The 25,497-nt window shown below is 42.8% G+C and overlaps 1 protein-coding gene across 4 annotated transcripts in view; it reads right to left on the minus strand.

The window, feature by feature from the left end:
• Nucleotides 1-15,626: 15,626 nt before the first annotated feature.
• TTC7B (tetratricopeptide repeat domain 7B) overlaps nucleotides 15,627-25,497 on the minus strand; it is a 121,634-nt gene continuing 111,763 nt past the window's right edge. For all 4 annotated transcript variants that reach the window (XM_005520193.2, XM_014249778.2, XM_014249777.2 and 1 more), the window contains one exon: nucleotides 15,627-16,624. In XM_005520193.2, coding sequence (XP_005520250.1) covers nucleotides 16,403-16,624 — 222 coding nt within the window. In that variant the 3' untranslated portion in view covers nucleotides 15,627-16,402. The remainder of the gene's footprint in view (nucleotides 16,625-25,497) is intronic.

A 25,497-nucleotide genomic window follows, 5' to 3' on the forward strand; every position in this document is an offset into this window, starting at 1 on the left:
AATCCTGGATACTCAGCCTCCCACCCCTCACTCTGTATGTCATGGCTCCTGGAGAGGTGAGAACTAAAGTGCCCCCAGCTGTGGGAGGCTGGGCTGAGGGCCCAAAGGGTAGAGTGGAGCTGTCTGCAGCTCTGCCCTGCCATTAGCACCTCTTCCTACTGGTCCACCATGCCTGAGCAATGGCCACTTGACCACCTTTAATTATTATTGGGTTTGCTGTAAGTTGAGTGTTTACTGCTTGATAAATTGTATAGCACAGGGAACTATAATTTAATTCCATTTTGCAAATGTGTAAAGTTCAGGCCTGTTCCTGTAAGTGACACCACTGAGGTTTGTGGCAAAGAGATGGGCTAATTCTAGGTTGGCAAGGAGGAAAAGGCTGAGGATACACTCATCCTAGCACCGCTGGATGCACGCGTGCTTCATAAACAGCACTGGGGGCAGCGCTTCCTCTCTTCAGCACGCGGAGGAAGGAAACTCCACGGCTTTAACTCAGGCTGGAAGGTTAGGGAGGATGTGACTCCACATGTGTCACCAGGGAGAGCCCAGAAGCTGTGCCAAGGCAGTTTGCAGTGGTGACTGCCACTGAGCCAGCAGAGAGAGGGCCTTGCAGCTTGGATGTTGTGTCTGGCTAAGGAGAGACCCTGAATGAGGAGAAAGGGCTTAGCTGCCACAGTAACAAAGCTGGACCTGCACTACCCAGTCAAGGTGGGGTGGAAAGATTGAAAGTGGAGCTTTCTTGTGGAATTAGAGGACACCTGCACACCCCACTTTGTAAACACATGTCTTCATTGCCTTTAATGTGGCAGTGCCCCTGACTGAATTTTCTATATATAAAATAATTTAAAACATTTTGATTTTTTACACACTGAAACACCACTGGTTCTCTAAACCAATGTGGGAAGGGAACAAAACTGGATTTTCCTTCTTGTGTTTGGAGGACACACTTATCCAAGGCTAGCAGGGAGATTTGCTAACATCAGTTGCAGACCTTTGTTCTTAGTTATAGGTGGCTTTGTGCCTCCTGCCCTGCTGAGCCCCACACATGCTGAGCTGACAGCGCTGCTGCTCCAGCCTCTCAGGCACAGCACAGAGAAAAGAGAGCTGTGGAAGACGGGGTGGTTCTGGGCAGATGCTGGCAGCCCCTTGCTGCAGCACATCCTCTGGGCTCGTTGTGGCTGCTCCCAACAGTTTGCCTGCACAGAGGCACGGCTGCACAAGTGTCAGCACAGCCAAGCAACTCAGCCCACTGCAACGGAGGCAGTGTGGGTTTGTTTAGTTGTGCTGTTTGCTGGATTCATTTTTATTTTCACTGTTGACAGCTTTTACATGGAGACGACAACTCTCCTCCTAGCTAAACCTTTCTATTATTCTATTGCATTGCTAAAGAAAAGTAGAAACAGCATTATTGTCTGCAAATTGTCTGAAGACTAGAGACTTCTCTGAAGACAGAGAGCTGCCACTGAGCATCACTGAGTGCTGGCAATGGCTACTCTGCAGCTGGCAGCTGGATGTCTCTGCAAGGGGATTACAAAAAGTTTGTCATTCTCTATGTTGTCTACATGTGATAGGATCTTCTATAATCACTAAGCAATTAGCAAGCTAGTATCTAGAAAAGGTGTAAAAGACAGAATTCTCAGACCAGGTTTTACTGTAATTTTAATCAGAAATATCCCTTCTTGCTGCTGTTGTGCTCAATTTTGTCTAAGCAGGATTTGTGACCAGAGGGCAGCTCATCTGCGAGCCCAGGTAATCTTTTGAAATGCATTTCTGAGGAGACCTCATTATTTTGCCAAATGACACTGAGATGGCCTAACACACCAGTCTTTCAGGGCAGCCTTGGGCAGCCAGGCAGTGCTGTCAGCCAGCAGATGATTTTCCTAACAGTGTCTTGAGCAGGGCACTGCGGGCAGCAGGGAGGAAGAAGGACCGAATTTGTGGATGCAGGTGGAAATGGGCCAGGATCAGTGTCAGGATGTGTTGTTGTATTGCTGCAAATCCTTGGCCAGCAGGGTGTCCTGGGTTCGTAGACTATTAGGATGATGTGACATGACCCAGAAAACTTCACACAGAAAACTGAGAAATGTTTCTAGTTTCCTCTTACTGTTTCTCTGAGCCATTCATTGTTTTCACCACTATAGAGAAGTTAATCAGAAGCACGCAGCAGAAATGACTGCAGTATGTAATGAGTGGTGGGGCCTTACTGTAAAAATGCTCACCATAACAAGCAGGAGGTTGTTTCTGCAGAGAAACCTGGAGCCAATGGTCCAGGCTGGGCATCTGAACCATGACAGCAAAGGGCAAGGCAAGCTGCTTGCTTCCGCCTTCCCTTAACCCAAAGCCCTGGCAGCACAGAAAAGACCTCCTGCAATAGCCAGGATTGGGGAAGGAACGCTGTGGAGTGAACCCCCTGACAGGACATTGATGCTTCTGTACCCTGGAATGGCTTGGACACCATCAAGTCTATGAAAGGCACCATGAGTGTATTACAGCATGAAGGAGAATCAGTGGTGGGGCTGCTCATGCTGTATGTCTCAAAGCACTGTATTTGTGGGTACCTGAACATAGATTGTATGGTGTTTTTCTCGTTGTAAAGAGGGATGTTTGTCTAAAAATAATGTCCAAATTCAGCCCAGAGTGGATTCCTCCAGAATTTAGCTTTTGGCCAGACTACTCTGAATTGGACAAAAGCATCTGGAAAAGCTTCTGTCCCCCTTGACTGGCTAGAGAAAAAACTATGCTTGATCTTGGCAAATATCCCAGCTCTCTTCAAGGCATGGAATGCTTTTCTCCTTTTTGACCTCATTATTGTTGGACTTTACTCCAGCCAGAGTTTATTGCAACAAACTGAAAGCAGCTGGCAGCCGAGTTCAATGCATGCAGGAAAAAGGTGGCTGATTCCTTTTCCAGAAAGGCACAGGAGTGAGGCTTTGTCCAGGCAAGCACAGCCTACAAAAGGTGTGAAGCAGAGCAGATTTCATCAGCTTCAGCTCACAGAGACTGCTCTTCCTAGGAAGAAAAACATCATTCTGCACCACATAAATCTGCATTTTCTCTGTAGGTCAGGAGACCTGTCTGCCATACACCCAAGCGGGCCGATGTAGGAACTTTCAATAGCAGCAGGCCACCTCATTTACTCTTTCAGGGAACTCAGTTCCCACAGTTTGAAACACTGGAGTTAGTCACCATTACCATGATGTAGCATATTTTTAGCTACCACTGTAGTCCTTCATGGCATTTATTCCATTGAAAAGCAAAGGAGAAAAATCAGTTTCAAAGGGAAGTGCAAGTGTGGGTAGAAAATGCCTCCTCTATCCACGTGTGGTGAAACCAGATGCTGTGCTCTGAAGCTGGCCCTTGGCTTGGCCAGAGAGAGCTGAATCCTCCAGTTCATTTGTGAGGCACAGGTAGGGCAGACCCAGCCTCTTTGCAAACAGACATGAGCAGGGTGCCCATTTTCCAGCTTGGCTCTGCCAGTGCTGGAGACAGATGGGTCAAGAGACTTCGCAGTTGACTCTGTACTGCTGAGATTTGCCCAGTTTATCACCCACCTCCTGCCTGTGTCCTGAGAAGTGTGAAAATCTGATTTCCTGACTGTTTCCTATCTGGCTCCCAGCCCGAGGGGGTGAATCACAGTACCACTGTCCTGCAGCCAGGCTTGCCCTCTGCTGATCGCTCATTGCCAACATAAAATCCACGGAGCTCCTTCAATCCGCCTCCTAACATCCTTCAGACCCTGGGCTGATGTAGTCCCTGCCCTGTGGCTGACCTGGTCAGGAAATCTGCAGAGGTCAATCCAAAGCTTCTGGGTGCTCCAAATTAGGCAGGCTTTTCACTGCATGCTAGGGAGTGTTGACTCATACAAGATGCATACCTATACCTAAATAAATTGAAGAACCTTCTTCACATCAAAAAGATCATGCATTTTATCTGACATGGCCTTCCCTTCATCACCCCCTGCAACTACTTTCTCCTGGATCTGTGTATCCACTTAGATACACAGGCTTTCAATTGTGTGGGGATTTTTAATTTTAAGTTAAATTTGAATTTGAGAAAGAATGAAATGAGCTCCAAGTAGCAGAATGTGATAGCTCTGGAATGTCATGCAGCATTAATCTCAGCAGTGAGTGGGAGCAAGACACTGAGGGATGCACAGCCTGAGAAAACTAGGGAGGCTCAGTAAGTAGCAGGAGCAGATAAGAGCAGACAGCTTGGAAGATTTTTTTGGAAGAGAAATATCAGTGTAAAGAAGGCAGACAGGAGAGAGACAACCCAGGCCACTTCCAGGGCAGACCCTTCAGTGAGTGCCAGCAGTTCTGTGCTGCTGGATGTGGAATTGTTTTATGAGTTCCTCTAATCTCCAGGCTCTTGGAAAACTATTGTCTGGTGCCTGATCTAACAGGAAGTACAACTGCTCAAAACAGGGAGCACATCCAAGAAGAAAATCGAAAAGCAAAAAATTAAATTCAGAGGTTCGTTTTTCCTATTTTTAGCTTTTCTGCAAGTTATCTGGAATGCATGCAACTTATTTTGGAAGATTTAGGAAGCGGAGTGTGTTGCCAGGTCTTGCAGTAGAAAAACCCAAATGTACTACATTTCTTGTGAGAGATGATGAGCTGCAAAAGATATTTAAACAGGCAGGGTCATTAAGGGAGATTGGTTTTAGATTAAAGATTAATCATAATTAATGCATTAAAGACTTGTCTAGTAAAAGCTCCCTAATGTTAAAGAGAGACACAGAGAGCAGGACACAGACCCAACACATGTGGTTCTGCAGATGGGGTCACAGGTTGTGTAGCTCTCAGAAACTATTGACTTGGACCACAGCTGCATAGGTGTTTTGTATTTACAAACTATCCCATAAGTGGGAGGTTGCACTGCATGCTTTGCAAAGATCCCCACAGATCTAGTGGATCACTGATGGTTTGACTGTTTTACAGACAGCCAGGTAAAAATATTGCCCAAAACCAGCTCCTTTCCTGACCCCATTAAGCACCAGTCTGTTCTCTGGCCTCACTCATCAAAGAGCTGCAGTCTCAGCTTCCCAGAGAGCAATCCTGAAGCTTTCACTGAGCTCCCACCTTCATTCGAGGTCTGGCTTGAAGGGGAACAGTGATTTGACCCCAGCTTGTGGCTGTCTTGAGTCCCTTTTCTCTGACTTACTGCACAAAGAACTCAGCTTTGCTTTTCTGTGAACCACTGTGGCTTGCTGAGCAAACTCCCACTGAGTTGTTCATGATGAATACACAAAACTCCCTCACCAAACACAGCTATTCCTGGTGCACACAGGCTCCCTCTTCCTCACAGCTCCATTTACTGCCAAGGGCTTGTAAGCTCCCCAGTACATCAAGAACCAGGCTGAGGTGCCTTTTCCTCCTTCAAGCTCTGGGAACATCAGGGTCCTAGAGGTAAAGGCACTCCAGGAGATCATAACCAAGAGATTTGTGCTGTGTTCATCCACGAGGTTATTGTCTGCAATACTCAGGTACTAATTGCTGATGAGACCATATATACGTAACACATTTTGTTTCTAACCACATAAACAAGTATTTTCCTGGCCATGGCACTGGCCAGAATGTGATTAAAATTCAGCGAGCGAGCTCCTCTCCCTGGCAGTGAGCATTCCCACCAGCCACAGCCATGATCTGAACCATAGCCTGATCAATGAATTCTGCAAAGGAAGATGCAAACCTGTGGGAAGGACGATTTTCCTTGAAAGGTCTGCAGAGCTTGTTGCTCAGAGGACCCTGCTGCATTATTTCAGCAAGGAAAAGGCAGTGCTGCCCCACAATGGACAAAAGGGGTGCAGTACCCCGAGGTCTCTCCCAGCAAGAGAACTCCCAACTGCAAGAGAAGACAGGCTGAAAAAGAGGCAGCGACATCTCTGCTAATCCTGCCTGTACTCTTTGAAACACCTTCATTGTGTGCATAAGGGCTGCTGCTGGTCACCTGTGAGGCAAGAAGGAGTTGCTCAGCTCTTCACACAGACCTTGGATATGGGGTGCTTGTTCTTCTCTTACTCCCATCCTCCAATGAGGCACAAGTGTGTGGCATCTGCATGTGAGGGAATGCAGAGAGGCTGCTTCCAGCAGCATGCCTGCTAACACCTGTGAGCTTTCCATGATGTGCAGGAGGAACTGTTTTCCAGCCTAGGTTGATGGAAACGGCTACACGCACCTTCCTTCCTTCCTTCCTTCCTTCCTTCCTTCCTTCCTTCCTTCCTTCCTTCCGCCACTTCCTTCCTTCCTTCCTCCCTTCGGTGTGGATGCTCCTGTGTACCCTTGCTGGTCCCCTAGCTGATCCCAGCCAGTCAAGGGGCCCAAGCTCATATGCCAGGTGGATACTTATTTATTCAGGAGGGCTTGCTCCTTTGGCAGATGTTCTGCATTTCGTTACTTTGGATACTCAGCTGTCAGCAGAGAGGGCAACATGCTGTTGAGGGCCTCCTGTAATGACAGCCATTGCAGAAAGCTGCTTGTAATGCTGGGCAGCAATGGTAATGCACCTCAGCACATGCTGTGCCGGTGGGAAGCTCCCTTGCAGGCCTATCTCAATCCATTTATTAGGCAGGCTGATTGCTCCGATCTCCACTCAGAGACACTTTTCACTACCAAGCTAGATGGAGAGTTTACAGTGTGACAGGTGTGGCATGCTTGCACCCGACAGGGCTAATTAAATTTAAGCTTTTTTTCTAGAAGGTGGCTTAAGTCACTTCTTGCATGTTCCTTGTTCAGTGATTCCAGGTAATCCTCTATCCACAGGCAGCAAGCACATGCGAATATTAGCCTGGATAGTGTGCATTAGCTCCCTCAGGTAGTTGTTCCTGGATATACAAATGTGGTCAAAGGTGCTTGTTAGTGTCTTCCATCTTATGCTATAAAGCTTCTAGTTAGGGCCATGAAAACTGTAAATACAGAGCTTATAAAGGGCTAAGTGCTCTGTTAATAGCAGTGAAACAGGACTTCGTGTGTGTGCAAGGAACAGTTGATAAAGTTCAAGTACCATATTTGTCATATTAAAAATCTCCTCAGGCTTTCTGGCTTGTGTTTCACCATGTGGTGGAGGCCTATGATGTTGGAGTAAATGGTGCTAAGCAACCTGAAGCATGTATGTTGTCAGTATATAAATCTAGATGCCGGTGGCATCTCATGGGTGAAGACTTTCTCAGTCCTGCTTCTCTCAGGAGCTCTGGCCATAGTGCCATGCCATGTAATAACTGGAATCATTGTGATGATATTCTTTCAGGCTGCTCCAGACTTGAGCACATCTGAAACTATCAGAAGACATTTACTGGAACATCATAACATGTCCTTCACACAGTTTTCCAGTGTTGCTGGGGCTTTCAGCTAAGACCTGGGCAATAGCTGAGCTCCTTATGCTTGCCTGAGATTATATTCATTCATGGGTATTTAATTCCTCGGGTCTAGTTAGTGGATGGGCTTTGCTGTGTCACACTGGTTTCTGTAGGATGCTATTTATTGTGCTTCTTAAGATTATCAAGCTTGTATTTCCAAGGCAGCAGTCAGCCAGCAGCCAGGCCATGCCAGCGGAAAAGGGCATAGATATGTCTTGTAGAATATTGTGCAAGGATAAGTGTATGTGCAGGGTGACACCCAGAAAAGTCACAACAGCAGGGTCAGCTCACAGTAAGCAGCATTCCTGGTGCAGTGCCTTGCTGCAGGTACCCTCTGTGGGACAGCTTTGCTGTGCATCACTTTGCAGCTCTGGCAGTAGAGAAGGTGCCCAATCTCCAGCCACTGCAGCAGTAAAAGCAATGTGAGAGCTTTGTTGCTAAGGGATGGTCTCAGCATAGTTTTGGCTGCAAAAGCTCTGTCTCTCTGACACAGTGATCTGTGCAGAGCAGTGACAGGCACAAGTTGTCACCAGCTGTGGCTACCAGTGGGTTGCAGCCCTTCACCAGCTTGTCTGCCTCTGGCTGTGGAGCAGTGAGCTGGTCATGGTGAGTGAGGCAGCTCAGCTTGGCAGGTACCTCCCTTTGAGGGCACTAGGGAGGCCTAAGCCAAGCATTTGCTGTCATTTCCATGCTGAGGTCATGGATGAGGGTTACTATTGTTCACATCCAAATATCAACTCATGAAACCTCTCAAGTCTGTCAGCCTGTGGATTTGTTTCATGCAGAGGGTGAAATTCAGTGACACTTCCACTCCCTGCCCAAGGTTTAGGGTTTAGTTAACAAATTTTCATCTTTTCTGGATGGTAATCTGCAGGCATCAGTGGCACCTATCTGAATCCACCAGGAAAACCCAGCAAATGTAGGTGACTATTCATGAATGCAATCTCTACTTCCAGGGGGTTATCAGGCTTGAATTACTAAAAATCATTGAGCATCTCCTGGTCAGTAGGGGAGTTTGTGTGTCCTATAAACCAAGCACCATAGAGCTGGAGATGCTCACATTGGGTCTGTTAAGACACTTGGTTCCTGCCCCAAAAACTTCAGCCACTGTCTTGCTGCAGTCCCTTCAGGCTCAGTGTGCAAATGTGCCCAGGTCATGCCAGTTAATCTACAACATCCCAGAAATTACAGCCTCCACCCAGCTGGTAAGATAGTTCAGATTGTGTCTTGTCTCATCTGGCCTGGGAGTGTTTGGACTTAGAGCTCCCTCAGCACAAAGACAGGCACTCAATCAGCAGTGTAAGGAGGGGAGCTGGGGAGAAAACACCCCCCTGTTGAAGCTGTTCTGAAAAAAGGAAGAAGGGTTCCCAAAAGCTGCGTGGCATATGGAGTAAGGCCTTTGCCAGAGCCTAATGGGTGAAGCTGGGCAAGCCCAGGGTTCCTGACTTGCAGAATGCATAGGCTTTTTTTCTAAGTCAGTCACTAAGATAAAGCTCAAACACTCACAGTCACTGGTACTGCAATTTCTGCAAACTGCTTAAAAACATTAATTTTACCAGATGAGGAAAACTGGAAACTTTAGGTCCCCCCCACTATACCTCTGATGCTGGCTCAAGCAAAGCTTATTGCAAAACCAGGCTGAACCTGAATACTGCAGCTCTGGCCATAGTGCCATACCATGTAATTTTTCCTGCCTCTCTTCTTGCAAGCTATTTATACCACCCCTGCTTCATGTAGGCTGCAGCTGTCGCTGTGCCTGAGCGTCTCAGGCCGAGTGAGCTGCTCTCGAGAGGATGCTTTCTTCTAGGAATCAGGACACAAAAGCCATTGGAGCGTATTGTTCAGCATGTCCCAGTGAAATGGGAAATTGAGGGCAGAGAGCAGGATGGAGGCAGCTCTTGTCAGTGATCCACAGTGGGCTTTGCACAGAAAGGAGGCTGAAGCATCAGAACATGAGAAGAGCATCAATATCAGCATACTGGGAAGTAAAATGTAGCTAAGGCTGAATCGCCAGTACCACAGAATATCACTCCCAGTGAAAATCCTATTTAGAAATGTCTGTGAAGGCTGGATGCTGACAGAGCTGTCTCACAAGCACAGCCAGACTGATGGGTCCCTCCTCTGTGTGCCAGACCCCTGTGTTAACATTGGCCTAATTTGGGCCTATGGCAAGAGAATGATTCAAAAACTGCAACCCACTGTACACAGCACTGAATGTTTGGTAGTGATAATGGCCAAGAACTACAACTTAAGTCCATTTTGGGGCCAGGAAAGGAAATAGTTGCGCAATAGCATAATTTCCCATTCAAATCCTCTACAGAGAAGGAATCAAGGTTTGATAAGAATCCTAGATAAGAAACACAGGGTGAGGCTAATACGCTGTGAGGTATGTTGGCCATGAGAGTTGTTTTGTGTCCTCTCAGTTGTGACCTATATGATCTGTGCCTCCTTCCCTCTGGCCCTTCTGGCAAGGCTGGGAGCTATGAGTCTGGGCTACTGTTATACACCAATTTACAAATTCTCATAGTCCATTTGTAAGCTACAGTGAGCAAAGTCCACATTATTTCTGAACAAGAAACATCCACATAAGCATGTAGTATATTTTTATCGTACAGATTATTAGCATCACAGTTGTAATGAATGCATTTTAACGTTCCTGAGCATCTCTAATATCACTCAGTCTCTATTTTTCAAACTGTAATGTAACAAGAGACATCATTAGCATAATACGTCAGGCTACTACTCACAGCAAAGGCATCTCTGCTGGGAACAGAAACCTCCCATGCTCTTTTCTATTGTGTTTCTTAGAGCAAGTGTGGTGCTCTGTGGCCAGGATGGGAAAACTACTTTCCATGTGGGTGAGACCCGGCTGGGAACTGCCACCCAATTGAGCCTTTGTTTTGATGAAGATGGTGAGGGCAACAATAGTGCAGGTTCTGAATAGGCATAATCCAACCCACCTAAATGCTATCTATTTTTGAAATGGGCTCACATCGCCTCCCCACTTCCACTGCCTCCTCTACAGTGAAAAAACACCCCCAAAAGTAAAGGCCATGAGCATGATGGGCTGGTCTGGCTTGCCTCACATTAACCAGACATAACAGGAGCAAAGCAAACACAGGGATGAGGTTTCCTGTTCAACAGCTGCTGCTTGGTTTGGGTCAGGCATGAGACGAAGTTGCACCATAACCTGGCATCCAAAACATGTTTTGATTAACCCTTGCTGCTGCTGAAGCTCAGCCTTGCTGTATGTGGTCTTCCATGTGAAGCCTCTAATTTAAAACGATGAAGAGCATGCCAGAGTTCTCTGACGAGCACAAGATGGAAGCTGTACAAAGGTTTATTTGCATCTGCTGGTGGGCCCTCTTGGGGGCCTTTCATAAGCCAGAGGAGCTCGTGCCTACTTCTTTTACCTTTTTTAATCTCCCAGATGCAGTGTGGCAGACTGAGCACACACCATGAAACAATTGCTTCCAAACCAGTGGTGCTGCCAGCCCATGCACCCCTGTGAGGCAAGGCAGGGCAGGGACCAGGAGCACTTGTCCTAGAAACAGGGCTTCCTGCAGGCTGGCCACCAGTGCAGGCAGCCACTGCAGAACTGTGGCAATGGGATCAGCAGGACTTAATCCTGAAGGATATGTCTGGGAAGAAGTGATTTTAGCCTAAGAGAGTGTAGGTCCTGTGTCAATGAAGGCACCTGCTGGGTCCTTTGGCCACAGGACCTACCCTGAAGCTTGCAGGATTCTCATTCCAGCTCACAGGAGTTAACTATTCTAAAAGATCGCAGTATTAAAAAGTAGAAAGACAAAAATCCATTTTTTTAAGGGACCCTAAAAAAAATAATTTTTCAGTCAGAAGATTGCTGTTTTGCTTCCCATAAAGAGCTATTTGTGCAAGACAGTCAAAAGGAAAATAACTTGGCATGTTTTGTGGCCTCTGTTGCCCCCTCCAGTCCTACATTAGTAGTCGGTGCTGTTTGGAAAACAACAATCTTAGCAAAGCCTGCACTAATAATAACGTCTCAGGCTCATCATTTGATATACATCTGGTATACACTGGAAATGAAAATTGGGGCCAGAATTTCCTTTTCTGACACAACCAACTATCTGTTGTTTATAGAGGAGACAGCTTTACAGGAATTAAAGTGAACTTGTACAGGAACCTCCTCTCTAAACTCTGCCACAGGTGTGAGATGCACCTGTGGCACGGCTCTCTGTAACTGTGAGCATGTGCATGCTCATGTAGAAAAAGCATCCTCTTAAAAATTGGTAAGCAGCTCCATTTTTCTCTTTGGGAGCCAGCCCAGGGGCATGTTTATTCCTCAGCTGTACCCACCAGAGGATCTTCCAGCTTTACTGTCCTCACAGAGGAGGAGGCTCAGCTATAGAAACAAACAGAAAACTACTAATCCTGCAAGCTTTTAATGCCATGTCACTGTGGTAATAACCAAGAAATTACCTTATTTAATAATCTATTAATTTTTTAAATCCAGATAGACAGTGTGCCTTCAGTAATTTCATACTGAAGAGCAGCACATCCTTGGTGAGGCAAGGGGCAGAGAGGGAGCCAAGAGCCAGTCATGCTACTCCCACCGAGGCTGTAGACTTATACCTGGATAGAGCAGGCAAGGGTCATCTCTCCTGCAGAGATTCCTGCCTTATGTAAGGACACAAAGAAAAAGAATTCAGCACAGCAATGACACATTTCATCAACCCCTTAATGTCTAAAATAGGTTTTTACACTCAGTCCTTCCAAGGAAGTTTTCTAAGTGGAGGCATATTTAGAAAGGCCAAAGTCCTCTCCCTCCTGCCTTTGGGAGCTTTGCTGGGTGTTCCTGCAGTGCTTTAGGGACACATCCAAAAGAGCACAGCTGGCAGCTGCTGCACTCTGGGAATGTCCAAAGCGGTGCCAGGGCAGTGACGCCTGGTGCTTGTCTGTCCCATGACTGGGCACGGAGCAGGAGCCAGACAGAAACAGTTCCGTCCTTTCAAATTAACAGCTACAGTTTTCTCTCTCTGAAATAGTAACTGGAGAGACAACACACCTGGACTAAAAAGGTGCTTTAAACTGAGAACTGGAAAGGCCGGGTGACCAAGGTGGTGACAAACAATATCATGTGTCCCTGCAGTGGGTTAGAGCAAACTCTGACCAACACTCACCCCACACACATTCCTCTTTCCAAAAAAGTTCTCTGATTTTCCTTAGGTTTAACTTCATTGTCCCATTTCTTTGAGCCCACTTGCTGGCTTTGCAAGTCTGAGAGATTCCCAGCAAATTTCACACAATCAACAATGACTACCAGCTAGTCTTTGTGATAACGTGGATGCATGTGGAAGTGTAATACAGTCCAGCACAGCCCATCAGTGAGATCAGAAAAGGTAGTTTGGAAGTGATGAGGTTAAATAGATTAAATGCTGGAGAAGTGTCCTAACTCAAAGCTTATTTTAGTATATAAGCTTTTTAACTTGATGCTAGAGAGAAGGGATGATTGTGAGAAAAATATCATTACAAGTGACAACTGAATAAACAAAAAATTAGCAAGGTAAATCTGGAACTCCATTATATCCAAGTTTCTGCTATCATTCCAGAGTGGAATAGTCTACTCAGGAAAAAGCAGATTTTCAAGGAAAATTAAAACAATTTTAAAAATAGCTTTGATGTTTAAAATGCATATAATGAATGACAAAAGTTTTCAAAGATACAATTGGATTAGTTCTGCTTGGATTGTTTCTCTTGTTCCTCTGTTTCTCTATCAATCATGAAAGCAGAAGTAGAAATTAAATAAATCACGGAGTAAAAATGGTTATCTGCACCAAAATTAGAGATGAACTTTTACCAGTTACTTAAATGATAGATTTTCTTATTGGAGGCATTGCAGAGTCAGACCTTTTATCAAGTGCAACAGAGATTGCTGCTACACTTTAGCATATGCTTAGTAAACCAACTGTTAATCATATTGAGTAGCACAAGCACACTGCAGAGTAAGGGGAGTCTCCTCTGAAACCCGCTATTCTCATCTTTAAGACTGGAATTTAAGAAAAGTGCATGTAATCCCTGTTGAAAGGCTGGAGATCTCAGGCTTGTGCAACTTGTCCCTACATTGATACAAGTGCTCGACAATGCACTTTAATAACCATTCTACCTGGCTCCCACCAAAGGTTAGTAAAACCTGGAGACAAGGGGAGCAAGGGGTTGGCATGGTTTTCAGCCCCTGATTCCTCAGGGATCATTTGAACAGCTCTTATTCCTGCCACAGGCTGGGGGAGCAAGAGCACACACAGATTGTGTGACCACATGGAGATTTTGCCAGCCACAAAGTCCAGGAGCAGCTCTCATGAGGATGACACCAACCCACAGGCACCAAGGGAACACTTCCCTGGGGACTGGCTGTGCACATGGGAATTGTTTCTTTCGCTCCAGTGACTGAAAAGCTGTGGTGGTCTGAGAGCAGATTGCAAAAGGCAGATCTCTCTGTATGGCAACTAAAACAGATATAAAAATATCTTGGCCTTCTTACTCGAATTTAAAAAAAGAAAAAAGAATGCAGCTGTAAAACCTAGGAACTTGTTGTTTTAACTTGAAAACTATGTTTAAACAAGCAATGCTGTTTAATTCATATGCTGCAAGGATTTCCACTTCTGCCTGAATATTCCTAAATGTACAGCCTTACAGAGATAATCCATTTTTAAAAATAGGTAGCTGAGTCTATTCCCAAGAGGTAGAAGCTTGTGGATTTACAGTGAAACTGATTCCCATGCAAGAAAAAGGAAACAGATATTCAGGTTCACCTGATATGCACAACACCAGCTACAACTTCTCCACTAATAAAAGACATGACACAATTAGATTGCTAACCTTTCCACATTGGGAGTTTATCAAAAGAGGCCAGGACTTGAAACGGAATGAGAAGAATCAGAACTGAATTCTGTTACAGAATTCTCCTATCCTCTACTTTTGTCTGAAGCTCTGTTGAGAAAAACCACCTGCCTCAGATCTAGGTGCAAATTGCCTTGATAGAAAAGCTTTGATATTATAGTAAAAGGTGAGTCAATACTGCAAAGGAGCACTCCTGTGAAAGGTATCACAAGTTAACTAATGGAACTGGGACAGGAAAAGTGCTCAGGAGGAACTAAATTAAACAAATAAAGGTTTTGCACAATTTTTTGGTATCATATAATGGATGCCAAAAGACAGCAGGGCCAGAACACAAATTATGAACTGGGACTAGAAAAGGGAACAGTTGGCAAATAGAAAAGAGTAAAAGAAAGCCAAGGACAGTAGGAAGAAAAAATGCCAAACAGGGACTTTAAATGGGGAAACAAAACTGATGTTTTTCGCAGTGAGCAAGATGACACAATTTCTACTGCCTTTAAAATAGATTTAAAAACACTACCTATTACAGGGTTTTGGTCCATTTTACAGAGAACATATGGTCCAAATACCAAGTAGATACAATTTCGAAGTATCCTCAGCCTAACAGACATTTGAAATGCCAGGGGGAAAACTGAAGAGCTCCCCAGGTTTAAGTCTTCTGCCATTTGAAGATGCTCACTGGGGCCCCACAGTGAGTATCCTCCACATGTTTGAAGTACATAAGCTCTGGTGAGGGACAAAGAACAACATTTGCCTGTTATTTTCCTGAATCATCTGCTATTCTGTGCTAAGCACTTTAAAACCACTTCTTGTGACAAATCAGCCAAGTATCAAGGAGCACCCAGTCTAATGGGGAACCTGGAACTCTTCCCAGGCTCCAAATGCACCCAATGCTGTAAATGAGCGGACACAACCACCCCAGCTCTTGCACCCTGAATAGTGACTGCAACAATGACTCTTCTCCACACATCCCAGAGAATCTCTGGCAAGTATCTGTCTACTGAACCAGCCAACTTTTCTTTCAAGGGACATAAAGTGCAGGAGATGCTGAGAAAGAACTATGAAGATAGTAAAAAAACCCCAAAGAGTACTGTATAAATATTTAAGATGCTTTTCCCAAGCACTACCAAAGTGTATGTATTATGTAGAGGCAGTGTAATCTGGCTTCATCAAGAGCTGGAGTGGAAGGAATAAAAAAGGAGTTGTGAAGATTTAAGGAAACCCAAAATCTAAGATAACAGTACCATTGGCAAAGAGTATGGCAGCTTCTTTTCTCTAAACTGGCCTCAGAATATTTAATTTTGGTGTTGTTCATCTTGAAGGCCAGCCAGCCACCTCATAAAAATGTGTTCACAAGACATCTATTTCCCCCAGATTCTTAACCAGGACACAGGAAAGGTTCCATTTAAAAATCATTTTATTATTAACATAATCTTCCCATTTAGCCAAGTGTGGGTTCATGTATAAGGAATGTCGGTAAATATTCCATTTGAGGCTTCTTTTTACATATTTCCATTGATAAATAAACTCTGAATTCACATAAAAAAGTTAAACTTAAATAACTAATATATTTTTTGTAACAGGCATACATTGGTAAAATATAAATATTCTTGTACTCAGCCTTTGCTCTAGATAACAGTTAGCCACACATCACAGTTATTAACAACTAAAAACAAGAACTCAACTGGTTTTCTGGCCTGGACTAAAATAGAGATGGAAACAGAAAATTCACATTTTGACTTTGGGCCAAAAGAGGTTGAGAGGCAGGAAGAGAACAGTTTTATTAACAGCCTTGTTAAAAATAGTCTGCTCTGCCACTGAATCTTAACTTATTCTACAATTGGTAGTTGATTCCATTATAATTTTATGTAACACTCATGTTTCACTAACAAAATATGGCACATCATCCATGAACAATATAATGATGTTTTAAAACTACCAGGGCAAAACTGCAGGCGATATGAGTGATTTGGCTCTGGCTCACCCCTCCATCCTCTCAGTCTGACATTAACATGTGGTGGCACCTCCCTGCTTTGGCCACTTTCTGGCAAAAGAGTGGAGTTTGTTACCTGTAGCTCTAAAGTTTCTCAAACTAACCAGTTACCAGGCAGTCTCATACACTGGGTTTGTTCACCCAGAAGTCAAGACCAAAAATCTGTTGATTGAGATGCCCTCTCACAGGACTCTGGGGATGATGGTAAAAGGGACCACGGGACTGCTGGCTTCCAGCTCCAGTGCCGTCAGGAAACATTCGGTTGCGGCATCATCATTGCCTTGAGCCTGCAGCACCTCTCCCAGGCTGTTCCAGACCTCATGGGCTGTGGAGTTCACCTGGACAGCGTCTCTGAGAATCTTCTCTGCCAAGCTATAGCGCCCAAGCTGATGAAGTATCAGAGCCTGCAAGAAAACAAAGGGAAAATGGCTGAGATTGGCCAGCAGGCCTTCCCTGAAGCTCAAACAAGGTCACTGCAGTGAAATAAGGGTAGGCAGTTCTTGGGCTCAAAGTTTTAGACTATGTAATTTTTATTTATTCTTTGAATTTAAGAAAAGAAATTACCTGAGGATTGGAGCAAGCTACTCCACACCAACAAACTCAAGTGGCTTTGGACAGGCATCAAAGACTAAATAACAAAAACTCCACCTACTTTCCAAGAAGCAGGAAGTACCTGGGCACTTGTGTAAGCTCCTGTTATCTGAAGTCCTAAGGTGTGTGCCCTGAAGTTTTCCCATCCCCCCTGTGCATCTCAGCACCCAGCTCATGCCCCATAAGACCTGAGATCATACACAGCGCCAGCAGCACTCAGGGGTGGCTGTAACAAAACTGAGTTCAGCTCAATGGGCAAAAACCACAGTGCTTGATTCAATCTGTGGAACAGGGACTGATATTGACCCCATAATGCACAAAGAGCCAGCAGGCACAGAACTTCCTCATGAGCATCATTGTTACACACCCTCTATCCTCCTCTGCGAGATGGGATCCAATTCAACACTACATGATCCAGAGCACGTCCAAATCCTCTAGGATATGGGCTGAATGAGGCCATGGAAATCTCCATCCATCACATTCAGCTATGTTACTGTGCTAGAAAAGTCATGGAATGACCCAGTAAGAGAGCTTTATTTTGGGATTATAATAATCCTAACGATATTATGCATTTTTACATTGTGTTTCCGTATTGAAAAACACATGGACCACAAATCTTTGTTTTGCAGAGAGGTGTCCCAATTACATGCTTACAGAGGCCTTGTGACTTCTGCCCTCCCAGCCCCCACTCCTTGGACCACAATTTCTTTTATCTCTCTGTACATCTGTCCCTCAAATCCTTATTAACCTAAGCACCGATGATTAGAAAGCACTGACATTCTATGCAGCCCCTGAATTACCCACCATACATTTCTGGAATTGTGCCTACTTGGCTGATTTTTCAGCTTGGGAAGACTGAAACAGTTCCTACAGAACAACTGAGCACACCCTGCCCTGTAAAACAATATAAGGAGTGCTGTACAGTATTGATAAGTGAATAAATAAATGCTCATTTCTATCACCTTGGCAGATGTTCTCACATAAAGGTGCTAGAGGGCTTGTCTGGGTTTGGACTGTCAATTGAGTCAGCATTATCAGAGCAAGTGGACAGTACTTCCAATACAAAAACTGGATAAATCTCAGGGTCAGTGCTTTTTTCCCTGCAGTGAAGTGATTGTCAGTAACTGGTAGGTATCAGATGTGAAACTACAAAAAAATGAAGCAAGGAGATGGAATACACAAAGTTGGTATCACTGCACCTAACCTTAATAAAAATTAAGTATTCTTATTTTCAAGATAAGAGTCTCTATTTTCATAAGCCTTGTTTTTTTGTATATATATATATTTTATACTAATTAAACATGTGATTTGAATATTTCTAATACTTTTTTTCTTAAATATTCCAGACCATTTTCCCTGCTTGCTAAGGGTACAAGCTGTTCTTCTCAAGACCAAAGAAAAACCAAATTTTGCAGATACAAGCTTGTTCATAGGAAGAGACACACATTACGTCACATCTGCCCTATTCTGTATGGCAAAAAGGATAGCTGAGATTTTCCAGGTGATAGAACTAGAGCAAATCCTGGCAGTTTGCCTGCTGTTATACTTTCCTTGGAACACAAGCATTAGTGTTGAAATTAACATTTAGCAGTAGGGAAGGAACCACTCTTGTGTGGGCAATGAGGTTGCATCCTGTTCCCTCATGTTTTGGGGACACAGCTTTCTCGAGGGAGTGTCTCCTGAAAGTCAGCCTTTCACTGGTGTCTCAGCCTAGGATGGTATGAAGACTCCTGCCTCAGGTGGCAGCCCTGGGACAACAAGATTTGCTTCAAAAGAACCAATAGAAAATTAGACCTGTTTCATGCAGAGCATTAAAAGGATAGTGACATTTGATCGCTGTAGCTGTGGGCTGTACTCAAGTGATCTAGAGAAAGAACCCAAAATACCCTCTGATTCATTGAGTCTCTCAGAATGATGGTCAGATATCATGCATTTTAAGTGTCCAGTTTGTAAATACCCTTCCTGAATGATTTCATTAAAATTCTGAGGCCCAGAACATTTTGAATTGTTTGCAGTCCTTGCCTGACTTTGCTCTATTAAGCATTGCACACCACAGGCAGAAGGAGCAGCCATGTCTATCACACAGCAATATCCTTTAGTGACCTCACACCAACACTCACCCAAAAAAACTAACTTCAGTTTACCAGCTGTCAGCATAAGCTTGCTTTCTGTATTAACTCTTCAGGAAAAAAACCTAAACCACTACAACCAACAACAACAACAAAATCCACCCAACTAACCTCCTTCCCAAACCAAAATTCCTCTAAGATTTCCCACAAATCAGTACAAATTATCCCAGTCCTTCACTGCGTATATTCCTCCGCTTTCTAACTGGAAACAAAATCTCGAAGCTACCAGTTCTGGCCTTCAGCAATTTAGCAGCAGATGTACAGACAACATTTATCTGCAAAATAATGTTAAGTCTCTTGTTTTATGGCTGGAGATGGGCCTGAACAACACATCAGTTCTGCAGAAACACAGAGGGGTACCTAAGTGACATATGGTTCACACATTAAGACTTGGCCTGTTACCTTAAAACCTAAGCAGAATGCCTTTTCTGCATATCCTCCCTATAAATCTTTAAAAAGATAAAATATGAGAGGGATTTTTGAACCTGAATCAATTAGAAAAAGTGCTATATAATAATTTGTGTAAGTAACAAGAACTGTCACTAGGAAAACATTCATTTGACAAAATATAATAAAACCTGTAAGCTCCAAAGGAATTACAGAAATCTAAGGCAACCTATTTGTTCTTCGTACATTTTAGAATGCTGCAGTACTTGATGGAGGTGTTTAAGACAACTGTTGGCATCTGCAGGAGAAAGCAGGATCTTGCCTGCTATTGCATCTCATTCACATGAAAGAACAATAAATGTATGACATTTGCTTTGAACACAGTTATAAAAGCCTCTAACATGTGCAGACTTCATTTTGCAGCTTGGTACAAATGTTGCTTATTACTTTACTCCATGTTTGGTTTGCTGAGAATTTTGGGGTTCCTTTGAGGTTGATTTTTCTCCTTGTCAAATCACTGATCTCCCCTAAGTGTGTTAAGGCTTTCACTTTCTCCCTGGTTAGGATGTCTATGTGTTGTAAACTCTCTAGGCAAACCTTATTTTTCTTTAAGCCAGTTCTACATTGTAGGGGTTGATTTTGTAACTCAAAAAACTCCAAGAGAGAACTCTAATAAGAATCTGCACAGGCAGAAAGTGAAGCGAATCTCTGAAGAAACAAAGAGACTTTTTTGTGCCATTATCACAACAAATAAAACCAGCGCTTCATGTCTCCAGTCTGCTGATATTTATACCAGTCACTTTGAATAATCAACAGTACTCAAAGATCTGTGGAGTTCAGATGCTCTCTGCTCAAGGAAAGGTCAACAGCCCTTTACAGTGCCCAGCCAGAGCTGCGAGTAAAAGGGATTTTGCAATTCTGAGAGCCTCCAGGGGCTCTCCAAAGGGGCTTTCTAAAAGAGCAACACTGTGAAACACTGTGGGCTGCCTTCGACAGGGAGGTACTGTTGTCACTACAGAGAGGTTCTACACAAACTTCATATCCTAACAGAAGACAACCCTCTAGAAATTAATCAAAATGGGGAGAAAAGTGCTTCCAGCTTTTGCCACAGGTTATTTTCAAGATCTTGCTAATTCTTTCCTCACCCAGTCTGGAGTCACAAAGTCTCCATCTTGTTGGGCAATGATTTTACATGTGTTTCCTCCCTCAGTCATTCCCTTTACACTTCATTTTACATTGCCCCACATACAAACTGCTATTCTTTGCTTATTTTACCCAAACATGTCTCCAAGGACTGTTTTTCACAATGCTCAGTCAAACAGAGACCATTTGTTCATTAGACAAACATAAGCAACTTTTAAAAGGAAAACATTCAAATTAATTTGATTTCTAAATGGAGCATTACAGTCTTCAAATAAAATTTCCAGTTAGAAAACGAACTATTATTTATTAATAAAATATCATGACTCAGAACCTGAACAACACCATGTAATAAGCAATTGTATAAAGCCATAATTGCTTAAATAAGCATGTAGTGTAGTCTTCACTGCAAAGGTATCTTTTTTCTGCAGAAGGGCTTTCTCTCTTTGCAAATTAACCTGTCATAATAATTAACCAATCAGTCAGTGCAAAACACATATCTAGACAAATAAACATAGGACTAAAATTCTGTAAATAACTAATTTTTCATTTTGAAAATCAGCTATTTAAAATCTTTTTAACACCAGCCATTTAGAGAAGTCCAGTAAGGTCACTTTTTAATTTGCTTCTAGGCAAATGAGAAGTTAACATTAATTTTTTTTCTTTGGAGCTAACTTAGAAAAAATTAGTCATAATTACTGCCCATCATATGTCTCATCAAACCAGAGCTTTATCATAAAGTGCTAAACTATATTTGCATTAACTGGAAAAAAAAAAAAAGGATAGAAAGGTAACACTACAAAGATCACTGTGGTTTCTACAGCATAACTAAAAATTTTGTCTTAAGAGAGCTGGAGGCTTCCTTAAGGTTTAACTGTCTGACTACTTCTCCATCGTGCCTGAAAATAAACAGTTCTCAGTCTCAACAGAAGCACCACTTGAGATTTTTACCTTTATTCACTTGATACCAAGAGGAATATTTTCATTTTCTCTGAGAAATATATAGGGTAGAAGTGGGAGATGTTCTCAAAAGCAATGAAATTTATTTAAAAGTGAAAAAAAAGGAGAACTGTGACCATGAGTCTGCACTCGCCTTTTTCAGGGAGGATACTGAGCTCTCTGCAGCGAAGGAACCTGGGAAATGGGAGAAATGGACAGAACAAGAACAAGAAATGTGGCTGACTTAACACACAAAAAAGCGCCAGAGAATCTCACCATGTTTAAAGAAACACAGTCTGGTGATCTACAGAAGTCTCAACTACAGCTATTTGAGTAGTACCAGATATGCTATTCATATTAATCTATTCCTGGCAGGTCTGTTACATGACTTGTTTGCTAAAAAGCTTCCATATTTCTATGATACAGATCTTATTTCACTAAAAAATAGCTCTCAGAGCTAAAAGTTTGCCCTGCAAAAACAACAGCTATAAGAAAACATTATAAGCCTATGAAAATAAAAAATAGGTTTACTTTGCTTTTAATGATAAGAGCAGGGAGACAGAAGAACAGTGGTCTATTTTGCTGATGACCTGCTGAAGCCAAATAAGATAACAGCTGATAATGTATATAGACAGAGATATGCAGATGTGGAAAGCAATGATTTTTAAAAGCTACAAAAGATTCAAAGAACTCACTACATCCAATTAGAGCAATTTTCCCAGTACACTATCTTACTGTTTTTAAGTGGGTACCAGCCTAACAGATAATTAACTTTAAGCTGTGGTATCAGAAGGACACGCTAGAAAAATCCCCCTCCTATCTAAAAACTTAAAAATCAAGCATTATGACCATAAATAGTTACAAAACTCAGTGTGCAATGTATGCATTGCAAATCCATATGCAGTGTAATTTTAGCATCACAAAACTGCCCCTTGTTACATGCTGCTTTTTCAGCCTATTTTGCAAGTGTTAAGGTGGCTGCTATTTTTAAACAAATCTATCAAACTTGAAGGTTTACCAGAGACTTGACAGTGTTATGCTATAATAATGAAACAGAAGTGTTAGTGAGGCAAAATGAGAAGAATTTGCCATGATATATGGAAAAATAAGTAAAATTCTACAGCTGATACTTTCCAACCTCTGTGATAAAAATACACATTTTAAATGTAGTCTACAATCAATATTTACACTTACATAGAGTGAACCAGAACATTATTTATATACGGTGCTCTATTTTCATTTTAGCTGATGACTTTCTGCTGAAACATGTCCATCTAGTCAAAGTATGACTTTGCATAAGAAATCATTTACAAACTCCTTTCAAAGGCACATGCACGTTGAGTCATTGTGCATAACTATTTTCTGCAAGTACGAAAAGATTGTGACATAGCACATCAGTTAGAAATAAGCCATTCCATCAGAAAAAATATGAATAAACATGGTTCTGTATCGGCAGACACAGATTGCATTTTAACGCAGGGATTTTGAAGGGTAGCCACATTATAAGGTTTAAAACCAACTGGATTGACCAGTTACACTGCACTTACTTTACAAGTAAAGGTGATCATTTTTCTTAATTGGAAAAGAAACTACAACAAGTATATAATTTGTTTTCCAAAATGCAGAATAAAAACTGCTTCTCTTATTTTCTCTAACAAAGCAATTCTTTTGAAAACTAAAATATGTATTCCTTCAGATATGGTCTAAAATAAAACTTCCTAGCAGCTCAGTATGGATTTTCTTTTTTAAATGAGAACAACAAGCTAATAATACTACATTTGATCACTCTCTAAACCAAACAAGTCAGCTCATGGACAAATACGAACCTGTGCCTTGAGCCAATGCTTTTGTTCAGAGCCTATCCCAGCTCATCGCCTGTCCACATGTCCCTCTCCACCTCGCCCCCTCCCTCGCCTTCCTCCATGCCCAGCCCACCCTCTGTGTGCTCTGTGGCCCTGCTGGAGCCCCAGATTGTTATTTCTCTGCCCTTCCCCCAGTGCTAACATACCCCCTAAGGTATCCAATTGCTTCCCCTGCTGCAAAACACTTGTTGCTAGGAGAAAACCTACTGCTTGGCAACAGATTTTTAAAACAACAACTTTGGCTTTGTTACTCACTGAACTTCACATCACCAGCGTGAAATAACGAAACTGTGTGGTCAGGAGTACATCTGTGTACTTATAACTCCCTTGGAAACCACTGACCCCTTCCCACAAGGATGTGCTTGCCTTTTAGTTCCTTATTGCTCACAGCCCAGAATGCAGAAAGGTTCAAAACTGAAGGTTGCTTTTAAAAAGTGCTGATTGTAGCCTTCCACTGAGATGGAAGCCCTTGGGGGACTTCTTTTCCTGTTAAGGCAACATATTCTTGCAATAATCTGCTGTAATTTTGATTTACACTTTATGTGAACATCCTATCAGCTTTTAAAAAAATAGCATGACTACCAGGCTACACTGCAAGAGCTAATTTGACTATAGCAAGCACACTGGAAACAATAAAACACCTTATGATAAAGTGAAGCAGCTAGTGACTCCAAAGCTTATTTAACTTTTCATCTCCATCTGAAAATTACATTGAAAGTCTTATTTTATACACTGTGGCTACCAACACAGTAACCCCACAATGGTTCTCCCTTCAGAAGTCAGATGGCTGAGGCTCTGGCAAGTACTGCATCACTACTGGCATCAGGGAATAATTAAGTATAGCCTCAGTCCTCAGATTATGGCCAGTCCTAAACTTGAGTACATGTCATCTGGTGCACATGTTTTACATTTAAATTTACATTTACACTTACATCCCAGGTGTGATACCATGAGATGACACTGAAGTGTATGCAGGTCTCTGGATCACCCCCCTCCAGCTGGAAGCTTGGCACCACTGCATCTTCCCTTTCCTCCTTCCCAGCACTGAAACCACATCATTGTATTTTCACCTTTCCCAGAAACCAGAAATGAGGATTTCCCAGATGTATGAATTTGATGATGTATTTCCCATCACCTGTGATGAAAACGGGTGCAGGAGATCACAGCTTCACACTGTGATCACAGCTGTTTATGAAGTGGGCCCATACTAATTTCTGTCGTTTGGTATGGTCTTGTCTTGTGATTCATAACCTCACCCTTTACCCTATGTAGGCAGTTTATAGATATAAACACATCATATTGCATTCCCTACAGAAATCCTGCCACTTTATCAGTCTAATCTGTAGCTGTATTTCAACACTGCCTGGGTTCAAAGCAAGGCCAAGTTTACCACTGGATCGTTTTACTCCATACAGAGACTCTGAAGCACTGTTTGTTATTGATGCCATTATTTTTTCCAGTACTGAGCCAAAGGGTCAGAAGTATAGCAAACTGTATTTCTGTTATTCAAAACCTAGGAGTAACATAGAAGTTTTAATATCCAAAAGACAGAAAAAGAATCCCCAAATCCTCCAAAAACTATCCAAGTGCCAAACAAGATAAACAGAAAAACTCAGAGCAAGTTTTTGCAACTGAAGACCCTCAAAGTCAACCCATCTAGTCAATATTCAATTATTTGACTGAAAGCTGGATTTTTTACAAGAACTGAGGATACCAGGAGCTCATGGTCCTTACTCCACTGCCTAAAACTAGGATCCAGTTTGGAACACCTGAAGGTTCCTGGTTTCGAAAGCTTGTGCTCCATGCAAAACTATTACAATGTCAAGAAATTAATGTTTTTCTGTCCATCAGTCAATTGTAGATAGAATTAAAAAACGAATAATTAGAAATGGCAAGCAGTGACTTTATAAGGAGCTGTTTTTCATTAATGACAGTTCTACACAACCACATTGAACATACTAGTTGTATGTGGCTTCTGGAAATAGTAATTAGAAAAATTGATCAAATTTTTTAATGAAGAAATCAATCTGAAGTCAGGGGAATAGTTTGTGTATCAAAGGAAAACCAGAGTTGCAGATCCAGCCCTAGGCTCTGTGAGTAAAATTTATAATTAATAGAACTGTCAGAGTTGAAATCAAGCTTTGGACATCTTTAGCTAGATTATCACTGTATTGAAAGCCAGAACTTCTAGTGCATGCTTGTACACACTCAGTACTACAGAAACTAGCA

This window comes from Pseudopodoces humilis, chromosome 7 (assembly GCF_049639895.1).
Source record: "Pseudopodoces humilis isolate 2021_Gansu_Grassland_sample_001 chromosome 7, ASM4963989v1, whole genome shotgun sequence".
In the NCBI taxonomy this organism is placed as follows: domain Eukaryota; kingdom Metazoa; phylum Chordata; class Aves; order Passeriformes; family Paridae; genus Pseudopodoces; species Pseudopodoces humilis.